This window comes from Corapipo altera, unplaced genomic scaffold (genome assembly GCF_003945725.1).
Source record: "Corapipo altera isolate COAL_440 unplaced genomic scaffold, ASM394572v1 75, whole genome shotgun sequence".
Lineage (NCBI taxonomy): Eukaryota > Metazoa > Chordata > Aves > Passeriformes > Pipridae > Corapipo > Corapipo altera.
The window spans coordinates 11,740,166-11,759,582 of record NW_020884887.1 but is presented as its reverse complement, the minus strand read 5'-3'; the positions used below and the strand labels follow the sequence as shown (position 1 = coordinate 11,759,582).

The window sequence follows — 19,417 nt, the reverse complement described above, 5'->3', positions numbered from 1 at the left end:
CTCTTTGCTAGAGGCAAGTTGCATGGCCAGACACCGGAAAGGATTGTGAAGTACTCATATTCTCTGCTGGAAAGAGCCCTGGGAGTGCAAACTATTTATTAAACAATAAACCCCATCAAACTGCTTTTAATATTTTATGTGAGGGGAAATGGGTTTCTATTATTTTTAATAAGGCAAGTTTTAAACATCTTTGGAGGAAAAGGAGAGGATCTATTCAAAATAAGTGTAGCTTCTCCACAAGCAATCCCAGCCTGTGTTTATTATGGGTGCTGTCACACTGCAAGATACAAAAATAAGAATCAACAAAGCACAGCCTGTTGTGTCGAATTGCTTTAAATACTTAAAAAAAAAAAAAAAGCCAAAAGGGAGGGCGAGATTTAGAATGCTGCAATGACATCAACTCTTCTCTTGATCAAAATCAAGCCCAAACAAGTAGAAGTATGTGATCTTTCCAAGTGCTGAAAGCCAAATGACCCCATACCAGGAAATTCTGGGAGCTGTATCATAGATTGAGCCTGACATTTATCAAGGAGAAGCAAAGGAACATTTAGTGACTGTGTGGGGGTTGGCTGGAGCCAGTAATAGGTGACCATGAAGATTGGTCAAACTCCAGCATAGCTGCACAGCTCAAAAGCATGAGAAGAAATCCCATTAAATGTGACTAATCAAAGATTTGGAGGGGAATGGTCTAATAGCGCCTGCTGTTTGCCTCTGGCATGGCTTTTTCATGCTGCTGGATGCTTTTGAAGCTCTGCAACCTGGTCATTTGTGTGTTCAGTGTCTGGCCACAAAAGCACCCTCTGCTTGAGCTTGTTCCTGCTGCTGCCAGCTACCTTCTGGGGGAAAACAAGCAAGCAAACAAAAAAATCTCCGGCGCAAATTTAGGAGAGCTGGACAAAAATAAATCAGAGAGCTCGTCTCTGGAGCACGCTTCAAAAGAAATTAGTTGAAAGTAAATCAAAGGCTCTCATCCAAGAACAGCAATGGAAAAACATCAGAGAGACACCAGTTCAAGCAGTCACTTCAAGAGATGGGCAAGTATTGGCAGGAGAATATGGCACTTTGTGCCTCCCCTCTGGAAGTCTTTTGTTTCTGTCACAAGATGCTTTGCCCCAGGGCCTGCCTCTAGGAACAGGCTGTGGAAGATACCAAAAAGCCCCAACTGCACACAAGATTTGCTTCTTGATGGCCCAGATTGTCCACACCAGCAGCCACAGGATGAAGCCCTGCTGAAAATGTGGGCTTTCTATTGCATAAACTGGAACATAACCCTAAAAAAAAAAAAAAGGAATTTACCTTGTTTTGCACTGGAAGAGCCTCAGTTTAATTATTGTGTCTAGCTGGGCATGTCACAACAAAGCCAACACGTCCAGAGGAAAACAAAAACTGCCTGAAAAACTCATGGAAGAAAGAGCGAATGAAGTGGGACTACTGAGTTGGAAGAGAAAGAGCAAGCAGGGAACATAACAAGCTTCAACTGGATAGAGGGTTTCCCTGCTAGGATTGAAGACAGGACCTGATTCCCATATTTATGATGGATCAACTTGGAAGAAATGAGCTTGAACCAGAGCAAAGAGGATAGAGGCTGGATGTTGGGGGAGAAAGTCTTCCTGGAGCTGAGGAGAGCAGAGCACTGGATTAGATTAGAAGGTTGTGGCATGTCCAGCCAGAGGATCCTGAAGCAAAGATGGAATGGGTGACTGTCAGCAAAGGCAAGTGTAACAGGTCATCCCTTTGGGCAGGGATTAAGCTCCCAGTGACCATTCCTTGTACTCCCACACACAGAGAAACCCATCTCCAGAGATAAGGTTGGCAGTGTAGCTTAAATTGCTAAAGAGCATTTCATAGAATGGATTGGGAGGGACATTCAAGATCACCTTGTTCCAACCACCCTGCCATGGGCAAGGACACCTTCCACTAGACCAGGTTGCTCAAACCCCACCCAGCTTGGCCTTGAACATTTCCAGGGATGGGGCAGCCACAACTTCTCTGGGCGAACTGTGCCAGGCCCTCACCACCCTCACAGTAAAGAATTTCTTTGTAACATCCAATCTAAACCTACTCTTTCAGTTTAAAGCCATTCCCCCCGGTATCCTCATTTCTCAGCAGTGTCCTACCTGCAGCTCACGAGCCCAGGGGACATTGTTCAGAGTCACACCCAACCCTGCAAGGCTGAAGCCCAGCCATGCCATGCCCACGGTTTGGTATCAAGGTCGCTGCAAGTGGGGACAAGTGAGCTTGGACATCTCATATCACAAGAACCCCTTCCACCCATCTCACAGCCACCATCTACCGGGCACAGGTCCTGTTTTACCATGGGACTGGAGGGCAATGTCTGGGACAATCCATATCCATGTCCCTCAGGACTTGCAGCTTTCTCCTACTTCTGCTTTCAGTTCACATTTAAGACAGCAGCACTTTATATCTCCGAGCCAGCAAAGTGCCTTCTAAATTGGTGTTTAAATGAAAATTCAAAGAAACATTTAAAAATTTCATCAATGCCACTTGGACATATGCCTTCAGGCTGTTTATCTTTAACTGAGATGTCACATGTAATTTAGTGGCTATATTAAGTATTGTTTTTCACTTTTAGCTGCATTGCTGTGGGCAGCCCTGTATCAGTGCACACCTTCATTCTTCATTAGGGGAGATAAATGAAAATGGCACCATTTTTCTGAATTAAAGTCCAAATATCTGACATGTCAATACCACCTAATGGAACAAAGCACTACAGATTCCTAGAGCAGGTGTTTAATTTGCATGTTATTACTGACAAGCAAGATTAATGCTTTGCTAAATACTCATACTGCAGTAACAAGAAAAGCAGAGGGGAGTTATGCTTAAAATGGCAAACAATGACAAAATATTGTAAGTTCCTTTCTCTCCTCAAGTGATTCAGTACAACAGAACTAAAATCTTACAGCTTTGGCATTTGTTTCTACCTCCATGCTGCATCTTGTGCATTTTTGGGTCGTGCCACCCAGAAGTCTCATGAGTTCTCCCAACAATCTAAAGCCAAAGCTATGGGATGGCAGTGATGCTCACAGTGGCAGCAGTGCTGTTACCTGCTGCTCCCCGGCCCCAACCCTTCCCTAAGGGAAGGACTTGGGAAGACTTGTGAAGAAACAAAGTTTAAACCTTATCCCAGAGACATTGAGCCTCCCAGGATGTTTCTTTCTACACCATAAGCTGGCTCTTGCCAGAACATTTCCTATGTGTGCATTTAACAGCATAATATCACAGGAATCCAAACTGCTTCTGGAATAATAACAATAAGAAAAAAGACAGAAATGCAATTAAATTACAGCTCAGGGCTGTTTGCTGCACAGGAACTCTTTGCTCTGCAAAGACTTGCCACAAAAATTCATCTCATTCTGAGCAATGCTGTGTGAACTTGAAGCCCTCTGCCACCCTTCAGGAGAGCTACTCTGGATTTGTCCCACCACCAGCACCATAATTTTGACAAAGATAGTGGGAAACACACTAGTTTTCAGTTCATATATTATATAAATTTCAAATCTGTAATGTAAAAGTTTACATACATTGGGCATCCACCTCCTGTTCACCACTGACAAAACTAGATAACTTGTGCTTCATCAGATGTAGGAAAACTTACAGGACAGGACTGGTGTTGAAAATCTGCTGTTTTACAGTGCATACATCATTTGTCAATAAAACCATGTGCTTTCCCTGCACTTTCTTGCATTAAAGAACTTAATACTTCTCACCTGGCATCTCCTTAGTGTGGCTTAAGGGTACAATTCTGCTGCTCCACAGTCCTTCTGCCCTTTAAAACTTGTAATAAAGACAAAAATCTTCAGTTTAATGATACACCACTCAGCCTACCTTCAGCCTCAGCCATACTTCAAACACTAAATTATGGGGGCTGCTCTTTATTTATACCCACACCAGGGCCGTTAGGTGGGGTGCCAAACTGTAACAAGTGCATCCCTCCTGCTGGGCAGCTGAGAGCAAATTGGGCAAAGGCTTTGCGGGATTATTGGCCCTGAAGTGATTAATGCAGCTGAGGGCACCCTGGGGCAGGGATGCAGAGAGGATCCAGCTCCAGCAGCACAGGTGTCCTGAATGTGTCCCGTGGATGGCTGGTCCAGGGGAGTTGTCCCTGGTTAGCAGCACTTTCCCGGTGTTTATTCCATGGCTTTATGAAAAGCCTCCTACACCTGGGGAGGAAACTCAATCAACAACCAGCTCCATCAGCTGCTCCTCTGTGGCAGCCAGTGCCTCTCAGCCCGTGGGCTGCCAGGGAACTGCTGCATTCAGAGCCACTAAATAAAGGAAAAAACCTGTGCTGCAGGGTTCCTGCTGCATTACATGTCACAGAAATAAAAAATGAAGAAAAAAGCTCCATGTTAATTACTATTGATTTAAATAAATGTGCTTTGTTTTCCCAGGGCAGCAGCAAACGGTTGGTGACATGGACACCCCTCCTTGGAAGCTGCTGGGCTTCCCAAGGACTCAGCAAAATGTGGAGACAAATGGGACGTTCCAGGCTCTCAGCCTTAATGAAAACAGAGCTCATTAATGTGATCAAAAACTTCAGTGTCTTCAACCTGTTTCTCTCCCGAGTGTGTGCTTTCAGAGGTTGCTTTAATGTTTGGGAAGGTAAAAATGATTTTTACCCAAAGCCCTCCTGGGCTGTGGCACTGATTTCTCCCTGGAGCTCCCATGACAGGGTGCTGGTGGCTGCAGAAGGCACTTTGATAGCCATCAGTCATTCAGCTTATTTTATTATCTTGGATGAGCAAAAATAGCATGGCAAATAACTCTGCAGCTTTGGTTGTGGTTTTGCTTTTATTTTATTTATTAGTAATTACAGACAGAGAAAAATGAAAGATAGCACACGTGCTCTATCTAAATAACTCCTTTGCCCACTACTGCACCCGTGCTATAATCTGCAGGCCTGTCTGCACTCTCAGTAAACTCTTTAAAGATTTAATCAAACAAATTAATCCCTTAACTCGCCTGTTCCCTCATAGCTGTCATTCAGGAGGCAGCTTATTTTCTGATTTCTAAGAGCCCGATTTCTGCCAAGCGCAATTTTAAACGACACAGTCCTTAAAAAAAAAAATGCCCAGATAAAAGATTTGCTCTGAAGCCCCCGGTTTATATCCTGGAGTTTGCTGTATATGAAATTGAGATCCATTTAAATTCAACCCCACGCCACCGAGCTCTGTGAAAGGCGGGGTCTGTGCGGAGCTGTGGGAGGAGGAGATGGGATTTAGCAGGACGGGATCTCCTCCCAGCCCCACCGCTGGCTGCTCTGACCTTGGCCAAGCCATTTAAACACTCCACGCTGTTTAGTCATCTGTAAAATTAGTATATTACTATTTACCTACCTCCAAGAGATATAGTGAAGGTCACCATTTGTGAAATACCTGGAGACCCTTGGGGGAACAGACCTTATGTCATGTCTGCTGGTTCCCAAACAGCCCCCTGGGCCAGATCCGGCAAATCCCAGGTCTTTAAGTGACCCTGAGGGAAGAGACCCCGGTGCCATGGGGTGAGCAGCTTCTGGATGAGGCCCAGCAGCTGAGATGAGTATTTGTCAGGTCTAGTTACAAAATATTGTTTCTCAGAAAGTAACCTGGATCACCTCTGCAAATAGTTCTGAGGTTTAAGTCATGAACTGACCTATTTTCACTTGAAATGACAAAATAAACAACTCAGAGCTTGTCAAAACCCTGTTATGTTCATCATTTAAATGTGAATAAAAATGGAAAACCTTTAATTGGTTCCACCAGCCATTTTTCCTGGAAACATGTCCCATCCTACAGTGCAAAAGCACTGGTTGAATCACTGATGGGAACGGCCTTGGGACCTGATGTAGGTGGCAGCTGCTGAGCCATTCCATAACTCTTCCTTTTTACCCAGATGTTTCGGATGCAAAGAGATACTAATACCTGCTAATAGGCAGAAGAAACTGGGGGGCAAAAAAAACCCTTTATATAGAAAATTTAAATTTAAATTTTTGTGCTTTTGGACCTTTCAGCCTTTTCTTTATAAATGCATCCAAAAGTGATGCTCAAAGAGATGAGCTGGAGCCAGATGTGCCCAGTTCAGTCCTCTCACCCAGCCTTTTGCCAATGCTGAGGTAAAGTCCTTGTCAGACAAGCAAGGACTCATCTGGGTGAGATTTAGGGGCTGAAGTGCTTGAGGGAAAAGCAAAGGGTTGGATTAAACTGGACAGAAACCAATACATGATGGAGGTGGGCAGGCATATGATAAATAAGAGAAAAAACACTCCCACACGACACAGATGGGCAGTGCCCGGCACTGCACTGAGCCCAGTCTGCTGAGGGCTCTCCTTTATCTCCAGTGGGCAAACATGGAAAACAAGATGCTGGGGAGGCAGGTTAATAGAGCCACTGCTGGCCTCTCATTTGTGGCCCTTCTTTCCATGCATTAAAGACAGTTGTCACCATTCTTTCATCCCGTGGGTCACTGCTGGGAGAGCATTACACCGACGCAGTGTATTTTCCACCCAGCTTCTCCAGAACGTGGGCAAGAATGAGACTTTCTAAGCACAGAAATCCTGATAAAATGGTTAAAACTGAGCACAGTGACACCAGCACCTGCCCACACCCACCTGTCTGTGCCCAGCCCTGTGGGGCTGTTTGCAGGAGCTGCTCCATCGGCAGCACGGAGCCTCCCACAGAAATTGCTGTATCATTAACCTGAGCTTGGCTTTGAACCAGGGCTTTAAGAGTTTATACAAGTAGTAGCTAAAAGGCATTTAATAGCACACTGCAGCCAGTAAGCAATGAATTATTTAGAATATTTTACTAAGAATAATTGCTGTTTTTAAAGAGGTTTTTTTTTCCCTTTCCTCCCTGGGGCCTGTAAGTGCTTTCACGGTAGTAACAGCGAGTAAAAGAAAAACCCCAAAATACAAAGCCACCTAGTAGAGGTTGCTTGGGATCAGCTAAACCATGATGCAGAGGAGGAAGAGTATCTCAAATGTGGTTTCAGCATTTGTTTATTAATTAAAATAAATACACAACCACAGACAATAAAGCAAATGCACTGCCAAGAGCCAGGCTCACAGCCCAGCTAGTCCAGGTAGGATCATGTACACTCTCACACTTTTAAATTTGTTGTGGCTCCCACAAAATGCTAAATAAAAAAAAGTCTTGTTGAGACCCTGCCCCCTGGCCTGAGATCCAGTGGGTGCTCCCAGGCACGATGCCCCCACCACAACACAGCCCCTGCCCAGCCCTGGCACAGCTCTACATCGGCTGAGCCATGGCACAGCTATCCCCAAACACATTCACTGCCTTTTGTCTTCCTTTTACCTCACAGAGCCATCAAAAATAAGCAAAATAATTGGATTTTTTGCAATTAATTGTGTGCTTTCCTCTCACCTGATCTATAACTGCTGTTTGCAGGGGCTGGGCTGGGAGCTCCGAAGCTGAATTTCGGCACAGGGCCATTTCCCAGAGGTCACAGGGATGAGTGGCCAAAGGCCATGGCACAAACACTGCCTTGGATGGTAGAAGGAGCTGGGGATGGTGGGATGTCATGGCCCTAATGGCAGCTGGGGGGACAACAAGGCTTTTTCCTTAGGGTTTGATGCACGTTCCTCAAACTGTGTGGAGTCAAGGATGGTGTTCAATACACCTGCCTGGTCCTGGTTCTGCTCAAACCAGAGCTGAGGCTTCCAGCAGCACTTGGAGGATGCTGTGCCTGCCCAGAGCCCCCTCTTCTGGAAACTTGTCAGTTGCTGTTTGCAAAAACAACAAAAATATTTGTTATTTATATGCTAAGTTGGGTTGTGAGCTCTGCTGGGGGAGAGGGCACAAGGGGGGAGGATCAGAGATTCACTGCCCAACGATTTAAGAAGGGGGTTAAACTCAAGCACAGCTGCCCCTGGCTTTTGCTCACATGTTTTGGAAAGTCATCCTCTCTCAAAATCCCAGGTGAGAAAACTCTTTCTTCAAAACACAGGTGGGAATGAGATGCTTCACTCAGGACACTGAGGAGTCCAGAAGTGAAAGGGAAAACAAATCCACCACTAACAACTCAGTTAAAAAAAAATCCAAGTATTTTCCACCTGCCAGTCATTTCCCCTGGATTGCAAATGTTTCCTCTAATTAATAGTACTCTGCTCTGGGAGTGTCTACTAATGATGAGCTCCAGGCAAAAGACCCAGAGCAGGGAGCTCTCCATTGATCCCGATATTGATTTTTTTATCTTTTTCCCTGTTGTTATTGCACATGCAAATGGCTGGTAATGACTCAACGTTACAACCACTCTCTTCAAGTGACATTTAGGAAGAAGTGATTGAGTCAGAGGGTCTGACATGGCTTCTGTCCCTCTCTGTGCCCTGTGGTCAGCTGGGGTGACCCTGCAGTGCTGGCTGTGCCTCAGTCCCCTCCTCTCCAGCAGCATCAGAGAGCTCCTACCAACACAAACCAGAAGAATAAAATACCCAGAAGCATCAAATAAATTTTGTTAGAATCTGGCTAAAATCTGTAAGCAATGCTGTGTCTGGGTGCTGTGGGAGGGCAGGACAAGTGCAATCTCTGATGCTCCTCCATTCCACACAGCTCTGGACGGTTCAGCTGGAAAGGCAAAGATGACAGATTTTCTTGGGAAATTCCTGACATTTTCTCCCTCTGGATGGGCCAGAAGTTATCGTGAGAGCAGTCTTTCCTCTGGTTTTTTGGTATTTCTTTTTTGGGAGCCTCCTCGTTGCAGGCAGAGCCAAGTTTTCCTTGTGGCATCCATCGCCCACAGCTCAGCTGGTCACGAGGGATGGCACAAAACCCACTTAGATCCTTGGATTTCCACTCAAGCAAGTAAATACTAGTTAAATAGCGAGGGATCATTTGGTTTTTCTTTTTTTTCAAAAATTTTGTAATTTTTTACAAATTGACTCCTTCAGCTGGGAGATGGTTTATTCTTGCCCTGAGGAGCAGCCTGGCTCAGGAAAGGTCCCTGGCAGAATGCCCTGCTCCATCTCAAGGTATCCCAGTACAGAAGTTATTGGAGCAGATGGAAGAGCAACTTGTGGCTGGGGGAAATGTTGGGAATGGGGTCAGACTGTGGCTTTATTCCATCTCCACCACCCTAAGGAAAGGCCCAGAGAATGGGACATTGGATCTGTCTGACCTCCTGACAGGGTCTGTCCAGCTCCCACAGCCTCAGCCCTTCTCGTGGCTGCTGCCCTGCTGAATGCTCAGCCAAAATGAAGCCACCACATCCCTGCCCAGGAGGATCTGCAAAGAGCCATGAGTTTTCTGAGCAAAGGTCAGTGACACCAAAAGAAGGTCACCATCATGTGCTGTGATTCACTGGAGAGGTGACCCCTGACAGCCAAACCCAGAGAGGAGAGAAAGCAATAGGCAGAAAGCAGGAGCCCTTTGGAGCTGTGCAGATCCCTGGGGGAAAGCTCACTTTTCCCAGCTGTCTTTAGGGAATGCAGAGCTGTAAACGTCGAACGCACATCACATTAGTCTGATGACTCTCCGAGATGTCTAGACTGCTGTTGGAGCTGATAGGAAGCTGGCAACATCTGAGCTCTTTGAGCTTTTCTGGCCCTTTTTTTTTTTTTAAAACTAGTAATAAGATTCTTTTCATATTATGCACTGCTGGAAAGTCCCGTTTGCATGCAGACAGCTGCTGTGTTTATAGACACCATCCAAAATGCAGCTAAACACGACAGCTCGCTTCAAGCCGAGCAGCAGGCATTTGTTAGAGTGATCATTTCCAGAGGGATCTCAACATTTTCGCTGGTTTAAAGTCAAAGCCTTGTCCTTATGCAAAGACAAAAGTCCCACATGGAAGCCTATCTCGGGAAGAACCTGAAAGGAAAATAAAATCCTTAAAACTAAAAACAGGAGCTCCCATTAATGTTAACCAGAAATACAGATGCTGCACTAAACGGGCTGTTCCCTGTGAGGGTTTGAGGGTCATTTTGAGAGCAAAAGAAAGCCTTGAGCTTGCCTTTAGTGCTGAACAAACCCAGCACTTGAAATTCTTCCTTGCAGATCTGCAGAGCTAAAATAAAACCAAAGCAGGGAATTGCATCCAAACTGCCTCCATTTAAATCTGAGTCCACGAGACAGACAGCTTGGGAGGGTTCCTTCCAATCAGTTTTCCCCCACTGTAACACAACAGGTGTTAATGTACGGCAGAAAACAAAGGAGGAGAGAGTAAATTTGAACGCACGTTTCCAATGAAACACCATTTCCCCCCGATGGAAAGCCGACATTAAAGCAAACAGGTAAAATATGGTTAAGGTACAAAATACAGTTGGGAAGGGAGAAAATCAGCTTAGATTAAAGGTGTTTGCATATATTTGGTGAGGATGCTTTTGTTGCAGAGCGATGCAGGCGCTGCCCAGGCTGAATCCCCGGCTCCCCCCTCCTCAAACCAGCAGGGAATGGGAAGAGGAGCAGGGAGGAGCTCCGCACTCCCAAACTCTGTCCTCGGAGCTTTTCCCCATGGAATGGGGCTGTGTCACACCGCGAGGGCAATGGGGTACCTGCTCTGCGGCTGCACAGCTCTCCACCTGAAATACGCTCATCCCAGCCACACGTTCCCTTGGATATAGCAAAGTACACAGTGCCCTCTCCTGTCAGGCGCCTGCGTTTTTCAAATATACCCCCTCACCAGCCTTTCTGCCCCCTTTTTAAGTGATATGAATTATTTTATGGCTTGTTTTTTGTAAGATGTTGGATACAAACTGCCAGAGAGCTTGAAAAAAAAAAAGGTGGGATTTTTCCTCTCCTGGCGTTTGGGCTCCTGCAGCTCCGGACCCAGGAGCCCCAGCCCAGACCCAACTGTGACATCTAGCGGGTAAGCGGCTGAGTACAGCTGGGGAGGAAAGAAAAAAGGTCATCTTTCACTTCCCACTCATCCCTGCACTCTGGCGAGAACAGCCCCGCACATCTGACAGCGTCTCCCAGCGGGAAGGGCTCCGGAGCCCCCATCCAGCTCCATCCCCGCAGGGTTGCAGGACCATGACCCGGCCCTGGGGGGGGAGGAGGGCGATGCCACGTTCGGCTCCAGCCTGTGACGAGCAAGAGAAGCTAAAAAAACGCTCATGGCTCTTTGCTGGGGTCGCAGGAAGGAGACTCCAACTCTATTTTTCAAGCAGCTTCCAGCTGCCCAAAGGCGAGAGCCCTCGCTTTCTATGATGCTGTCTGGCTGCAGACCTCTGTATTTAGGCACAAAAGCATTAAGTCATGCAGACAGGCAATATCCAATATTCCTGACAAAGCCAAAAGCTTGAAAAGCTCAGCTCCTTGTGGAGCTGAGCCACAGGCACCTCTTCCTCCTCTACTGGAATGTGGCAGCACCTCTGTGTAAGAAGGTGAATCATAAAAAGGCAACCTAAGATTAAAAATGTAATCAGCTTTCAAAATCAAGTTACGAAAGTTTGCTTTTTATTATTTCATTTCTATTTCTTTTTTTTTCAAAAAGATTGTGACCAAAAAATATAGGACTGATGCCAAAAGTTTAACAGAGATCAGACTCAGGACATCAGAAAGTGTCTGCATCCAGAGCCTGTCCCAGCCAAGGCTGGTCTATCCTGGACCTCTTTCCAAAGGTGCACAGAGATCATTTTCTTTGTTTCCCTTTATTCACCATGTTTAGCACAGTAAATATTTCATTCAGAATTAAAAACCCAAGTGGATTTGGAAAAAAAAGCACAGGGAATTGATACTATTTTTAATTCAACTGCAAGAAGAAAACAAGAGATAAGACTATGGGATACACTCTTCCAACATCATGGAAGTTCAGGCTGAAAAAAAACCCAGCAAGAGCAAAACTTTCAATTCATTAATGGCAAACCAGGAGAGCATTAAAATCAATTTTAGATGCAAAACATGTTGACTACAGGTAGTTGAATTGAATACAAAAATGAGTTCATGCATTTTTATTGGTTCTAATTTCCAAACACAGCTCAAGACAAATCATTCTGTAATAAGTCAGTCCATGAGAAGTCTTCTTTTCCATTACAACACAGAAGTTCAATCTGAATAAATGTGGACAAGCAAACAAATGTTAAGGACCCGACCTCACTCCAAAGTAACCATTAATACATCAAGTTTAGCAGAGATGCCTCAGGGCGAGTGTGTCATTGTTACCAAAGAGTTAAAATATTTTCCCAAAGAATCTCTGAAATTATTAAACTTCAACCCCATCCAGGCTGGCATCCCACACACAGCTCCAACTGCATCCTGCTGAAGAGGGCAGCAGCTCCCAGCAGTGTGTCCCCACATCAGGACACGTTCTCCAGCCCAGCTGCAGGAGGGTCTCATTGAGAGCATCAGGGTGACTCAGGAGCACAGTGCTGGTTATCAGGTGTGGCCAAGCCCAACTATTCCAGGTACACCCGCATTTGGAGCAGCATTTGGCTGCCTGCACACACCACACGCAGCTATTTTAACACGCTGGGAGAGCAGAGTCCAGCACGAGGAGATGCCCTGCAAGCTGTGTGCAGATCACTCTGGTTTCTCCCTTGCTGGCAGCCAAGCTCATCTCTAGCCCCAGTCTGAGGATGAAAAAGTGCTGATTAATCCAGCAACAGTCCAACTGGGTAGTGGAGAGGGACTTAGACAAGGGCGTGTAGTGACAGGACACAGGGAATGGCTTCAAACGGACAGAGAGAAGGTAGATATTAAGAAAGAAATTCTTCCCTTTGAAGGTGGTGAGGCCCTGGCACAGGTTGCCAAGAGAAGCTGGAAGCGTTCAAGGCCAGGTTGGACAGGGCTTGGAGCAACCTGGTCTAGTAGAAAATGTCCCTGCCCATGACAAGAGTTGGAACAAGATGATCTTCAAAGTCCCTTCCAATCCCAATATTCTGTGACTCTCTCATGAGTTTTTGTGTGAAGGAAGTTGTGAGATTTTAGCTAGACAGTAACCTCAAGCATGCACGTTCCTGGGGCCAATCAACATCCCTTTTGGAACAGTCACATCTCCTCTGTCCCCAGAGCAAATGACACCCCACAAGAGGCAGAGTAAGGGTACTCTGGTCTCTATTCTAGAGCTCAGAGGCGATGCAGGGGAACAGGCAGCTGGCACAGGACCAGAACTGAGGGAGGCTGAGTCCCACAGCTCGCCTGGAGGAACTATTTCAAGCATGTTAAATTTTAACCACACATGGCAGCATCTCTGCGCTCCAGGGAGAGGTCATCACAGAGAATCACAAGCTCCATCCCAAGTCAGTCCAAAATAAGAAACAATTTTTCAAAACATCCGAGCTCTCTGCAAGCTGAGAGTCTGGAACAGAGCTCTTCCTCTGCCTCAGGGCAAAAAAATACACAGCTCTTTTCATCGCTGACCTTTACATTGTCAGGAAACTAATACAAGCAATCTTCCCAGAGAAACCACAGGGAAGGTGAAAGGAGAACATGGCATATGAATAAATGTAAATCCAGAGGGGTGTGGGGGAGGAAATCAACATTATATGGTGCTGTGCATCAGTGAGATTGTAATTAGAAGAGGAAGCACAGAGAAGATGAGGCTCTAGCTGTGGTACCCGGTTGATGTGCTCTGATGGACTTCGAGTTCCTAACCTGGAGCTTGGCAACCACTCTGTAAAAGAGGCACAGGAATAAAGTTTGCTTGTTCCCAAGTCCCAGCCTCATGTGCTGAAAACCTGCTGCCTCCTGCTGTCTCCCTACATGAACCACTTGAACCAGTTCCAGCAGTACATGGGCTTGGGGACCATGACCAGAGGTGAAATGCCTTAAGCACAGCTCTCCCCATTTCCTATATCCCATTGACTTCCCACATCATGTTGTTATAACTGCAAAGGGGCCCAGACTCCTCCCAGTCCATCTGCTCTCAAATGGGGACCCCTTGACTGTCCTGCTCCTCCATCCTGGTTAGGCAGAGCTGACTGACCAGCTCCCCACCAGTCTCCTGATGGCAGCAGTGCTGGGATCGCTCCCTCTCCAGGATGGGCCTGTGGAAATCAGGTTTGTGCAAGAGCAGCTGCTGGTCAGCACAGCTGTGCTTTCCTTTGGGGTGAGGAGAAAACAGATAATTCAATGAAACTGAATCCGATTCATCAGAAACTGAAGCCATCTGTCAGCTTATTAATAGTCGCAGGACTCCTGTAAAGCACAGTAATACTCTGGAAGATCTTTTTCTGGAGGAAAAGTTTAGGTTGCAGCAACTGCAGCAATGGGTGGGGAGTAGGGGTTGATGGTGGAATTTTAATCAGTTTATTATTTTACTTCTGCAAAATCAAATCAGAGGATTTCTCTCCACTTTCCTCCAGTACAGCATCTCCCCTCTCAGACAGCTAAAGCCTTACATTGCTTTTACATACTCACCTCAGGCCTTCTTTAGATTCCCAAAACATTCACAGGCCTGCTAATTTCTAAAGATCCTTCTGACTGATGGGAGCACACATTAAGGTGGAAAAATGTCTCAATAACCTCCCAGACCCAATTTTTGCAGGGAACACATCCCAGCTTTGTCTGGTGGGCTGAGGGAAACTGAGGAAGTTTTCACAGAGAGGTATTGAAAACACTTAAAGAAACACAGCAGCACTTAAATAAGCTCATTTTCACTTTTTGTATCATGAGACTGAACAGGTGGGGGTCGGGGAGAGGAAACAACTTCTCAGATTATTTTAAACCATCTCCGTTATTTTTGAGATGCGCATTTAAACTGCAAGGGTTGCTCTTCCTTTAGTTGCAGTCGAGTTATTTTTGTGCCGTGCTTGATTCTCTGGTGAGAACAGACAGCTAAAATAAACACTGTATCTATTCACATCAAAGAATGTCTTTCCAAGAGGAATGGGAATATCGCTGATGTGGCCTATTTTTCCTTAACCTCCAGCTTCTTGTCCTTGGAGCATCGTGACCGGAGGAGTCGGCCGAAGCCGACGCAGCGGACGCTCCAGGGATGAGCAGCACAATGAGCCATTTTACATCCATGCAATTTTTGTCATGCCTGACCAGCAGGATACAGCACAGCCAAAACACACGTTACATGTCTCCCTCCTGATATAAGCGAAGGGGAATGCAAGGAGCCTCCTCCTTGCAGCAAAACAGGCCCTGCACAGCGCTGGGACTGGGATAATACTGCAGAATTCACCTCCCAGCTTGGGAATGAAACCAGTTAAGGGTGGGCAGCTCTCAAAGGGACCCCCTGCAGATGTCAGACAAACTACAGCAAAGAGAGTGGGGGTAGGAAAGCAGCAGTAGCTCCTGGAGATGAGAATAAACCAGCCATGGTGACAATGGGACTGGGCAGCAGACGGGCGCAGCAGTTCGAGCCCTCAGCCTGCTGTGTACAAAAGGCAAAGCTGGAGCCTGAAACAAGATCCTAGCCCCAGCAAAATGGACCATTTCCAAGTATTTGAAAAGCTCCAAACAGCTGTGGGGAGGAAGAAAACTCTCAGAACCCGTGGCAAGGCAGAGCAAGACAGACACAGAGACAAAGACTCCTCTGGAGCAAAAGAGGCACTGAGCGGGTGCGAGCGCTGGAGAGCCTGGGTGGGGCAGACTGGGCAGCTCCACAGGCTCCTGCTGCTGAGCCATGTCTGAGAAAAACACTCCTTCGAGATACTTGACAAGACTTGCCCACCCAGAAGACTGCCAAGAAACCAGTGCAGCTGTAAGTCCTGTTCTGCAGGAGCAGGAGGACACAGGACACATCCCAGGGGACAGCAGTGACAGCTGTGCTTCCACCGGGGACTCGCCAGCAAACCCACCCTGCCCACAGCACCACCCTGCAGATCTGAGGATGCTGATGGCCAGACAGAAGGCTGAGTACGAATCTAAAATTGCAAGGTAAAGGATTTTAAAAGCTGTGAGGCTTCAGGGAAGGGATCCCTTCCTACTGAATGCAACCACTCCAAGTACAGGGTCTGTGGATGCTGCTGCAGTCAATGCCTCCACGTACCACTGGGAATGGCACCAGGATCCAGCATTACAGGATTAGGTAGGGAATTATTCAGAGTTATCCAAATTCTTTTCATGTGAGGTGCTTGAGGAACTCCAGAGCATCTATATGATTTTTTGCAGGGCTGTGCAGAGCTCTTGAAAAGCCTCTGGTCTATTGTGTATTTTCTCTTTTCGCCTTAATCCAATATCAAGCATTTCTCTAGGGAATATTGTGCAGGCTGCTCAGCAGCATTAGCAGTAAGTCATTATTCTTTACAAACTGCAAGCCATGAATTTTAACAACTCTGAAGAAAGTGTTCGTAAGTATTTTCCCAATTTCTAAGATAAGAAACTAAATAGAGATTTAGCCACAACTTGTTATCAAAGCCAAAAGGCAGCAAGATTTTCAGGCTCCACTTTCCAAATAGTGCTGCTTTGCTATTGTATAGTTAAAAGGAACATTTTAAATATAATATTGTTAATTAGTTATAAGTTACAAGTATGTCATGTGAATTGACATAAACCAGAAAATGCCTCAATATGCAGCATTTCAACAGATGGCAGGTGGGTAATGTTGAATTACACTTTGCCTTGTGCAAAGAAAAAAATCCATTTAATCTTTAATTTCTTGAAATATTAATCAATTTTTTCATAGTAAAGGAGCTGTTCCTAGGATTTTAGTGTTTTGGGTTTTTTTAATCTCTTTGCTGTATTCTACTTCTATTTTCCCTTGCAGTTCAAGGGAACTGCAATATAAGCAAAATCCTCAGTGTCTCCTAAAATATGTTGCATTGCCATTCATTGTTGGACTACTGTAGTATTCTATTACAAAAATAAAACCCAAAAAAACCCAACCAACCCCCAAACTGACTCCTTTGGCCATATGGTTATTTATATTTACTGTAAATTAAGATAACTAAAAATTGCAGCTTCTCATGTATAACACCATAAATTGGAAAAGTATTGGGGGTGCCAATACTTGTATTTATGGGAACATATGTTTAAAAAGGCTAACTTAAAAAAAAGACTGGAGCTTTTCTAAAAAAAAAAAAAAAAAAAAAAAAAGGAGGGAAATAATCTTGTGCTTCACAATATCTGTGTTTCCAACAGGCTGGAGCAGCAGAACAGAGCCCTGCAGCTGGAGATCCAGGGGATGCACTGGAAACTGGGACAGCAGCGTAAGTGGTACAGGCTGGTGGAGGTGAAGATGAGAAATGCAGAGAGAGCAAAGGAAGATGCAGAGAGAAGAAATGAAATGCTCCAGAAAGAAATGGAGGAGTTCTTTGAAACCTTTGGGGAAATGAACAGGTGGAAATAAACAGGAGTGTGTCAGTTCTGAATGGAGCTGTGGGAGAGAGAAAGGCCTCACCTTGGGTTCAGAGGTGAAATATGAACCCTAAACAGGAAAACCCTGGCTGTCAATTATATAACCATGGGATCCCTGAACTCCAGGATTTTCTCTTACCATTGGAAAAAACTTTCAGATACTTTGCAGTACCCCCTCCCAAGCCAGCCTGTGCAGTGTGCTGGGGAAGCACTCTGGTATTTTTTGGGTCACCCTGAGTGATGCTCTAAATGCCTCAGTGGTTTTAATCCAGGGATGTCAGGCTTGCTGGAGTGTTTTACCAGCCACCCCAGAGGTGCCAGTTATTACATGGGCTTCAAAAGGGTGCTGAGCTCTCACCTGCACCCCAAATTAGCTGTTTCAGTTAGAGACAGAGAAACAATGAGACACATACTGCATCTCCTTACAGCACTCTGGGATCCAGAGCTCCTGTTCCTCTCACTGAAGGGATATTCATCCGTGGAGAGGGAGGAGATCCCTTACAAAGCCATTTGCTCCTCTGGATTACAATTAGCCTCCCTACAGCACTCAAATAAGAACAGATTAGTCTTAAGACTGTCACTGGTAGGGTCCCTCCCTCCTGAGCCACCTCTCTCTACACAAGAATTGTGTTAATTATCTTGATACAGCATTAATGACACTTATACAGCTAAATATCAACAAAATAACCACTGTTCTTTTAACCTACTCCAGAAGTTTCATGTGAACACATGGTATCTCTTACTTAAGTACCAACTTAAAATTATACTTTGTATGATAAAAACACGTGGTTGGTTATTTGCTCTTCCAGCAAGATTAAATGTAAGAGTGGCCACCTACCTGAGAGCTCAGTGTCTCCATGAAGCAGCTGATGGTGTGTAAGCAGAAACCACACAGATGTTTCTCTTCTTCCCCACAGAAGAGCAAGGAGCTTGTTTTAAGATCAAATACGAATGAATCAAAAAAACCAGTGCCTTACCCCCCAAGGCCCACAGAGTGTGACAGCCCTGCTCTATTCCAAGCCCCAGGCAGTGTTGCAGGCTCTTCATTCCCAAGTGCCCCCCAGCCAACCCCTTCCATGCACTCATGCAAGTGCATCACTGAACAACAGCCTGTGTCTTTGCCACCCTACCTTCACACCAAGCAAGCACAGATGAGCAGGTTTTCCATTAGAATTCCATGCACTTGCATTCTTCTTGTTTCTTTTTTCTTCTTGTTTCTTTTTCCCCATCTTTTTTTTTTTTTTTTTTTTTTGAGACCTCATTGCTATGAAAAAAATCAATTTGTGAAGTCCCTCAAAAAATATTTGGGTCTTGTTTAATCACATCACTCCCTCCTTACCTTTCTAAAACTGCCCTGCCAGCTTCAAAAACTTGCAGGAAATAAAAAGGAAAGGTATGGCATAAGCAAGGAATGTTTTTGGGCAATGCTTTGTAAAGCACTTTGTAAAACACATCATCATCCTGCTTAATTCTTTTACTGCTGTTGTTCTGTATTTAATGGATTAGATCTTCTGTGGCTGAAGAAGCACCTGAAAAGCATCCTATCATCCAATATAGGGATGCTTTGGGATCTACTGGGCATCCTTTCTTTATCCAGATACTCTCTTGCAAAGCCTGGTAGAGAAGAGGCAAAAATTCCAAGTTCTCCATGCAAGAAAGAGCAACGTTGCTGTTAAAAATTATTTCAGTTCCAGATGAAGCTTTCACAACACCAAAGGCTGGCTGAGAGCCCTAGTCCTGGCTCTAGGAAGGCAGCTGTTAATCCCTCCTTTAATATCGGAAACCCTCCACTAAAAGCCATTAAATCAAAGTAGCAGTTGAGTTTTAACTCCCCTCCCCTGGAGTTAGGGCAGAGAGCTCTGTGAGGTGCCTGGAAATCTCAGCACTGTCTTTGCAAAAATACTTATGTCATCCCCAAAATAACCACAATGGAACTATTTTTTTCAAGCTTCTGCCATTTAAACAACAAAGAACCCCCCAATCAAGTTTCAAAGCACACTTGGCAGTAAAACCAAATGTTGTTAACGTGTCCAAATGTTCCAGCTGATCAGGAAAAAGCTGCTCCAACCAATCTCTTAAAGCTTTTCTTCATTCATTTTTCATGCCAACATTTATTTTTTGGCTAACTGGAAGCTGAAGTGGTAACTGAAATATCATGTTTTGAGAGAACTGATCTATACATCTAACATATATAATTTTGTTTACAGAAAACATTCTAC

At 45.2% G+C, this 19,417-nt stretch overlaps 1 protein-coding gene across 1 annotated transcript; it reads left to right on the top strand.

The window, feature by feature from the left end:
- The first annotated feature begins 15,520 nt into the window (after positions 1–15,520).
- On the top strand, positions 15,521–17,351 carry LOC113946988 (rho GTPase-activating protein 24-like). Its single transcript, XM_027643111.1, has 2 exons — positions 15,521–15,779; positions 16,983–17,351. The coding sequence occupies exons 1-2, from the start codon at positions 15,526–15,528 to the stop codon at positions 17,188–17,190; spliced, it is 462 nt and encodes a 153-aa protein (XP_027498912.1). The 5' UTR covers positions 15,521–15,525; the 3' UTR covers positions 17,191–17,351.
- Positions 17,352–19,417: the final 2,066 nt, after the last annotated feature.

Bases quoted from the DNA above. Each gene is read 5' to 3' on its own strand.
- LOC113946988 (XM_027643111.1), top strand. From the start codon at position 15,526: ATGTCTGAGAAAAACACTCCTTCGAGATACTTGACAAGACTTGCCCAC. The intron at 15,780-16,982 runs GTAAAGGATTTT...TGTTTCCAACAG, and splicing joins TACGAATCTAAAATTGCAAG to GCTGGAGCAGCAGAACAGAG.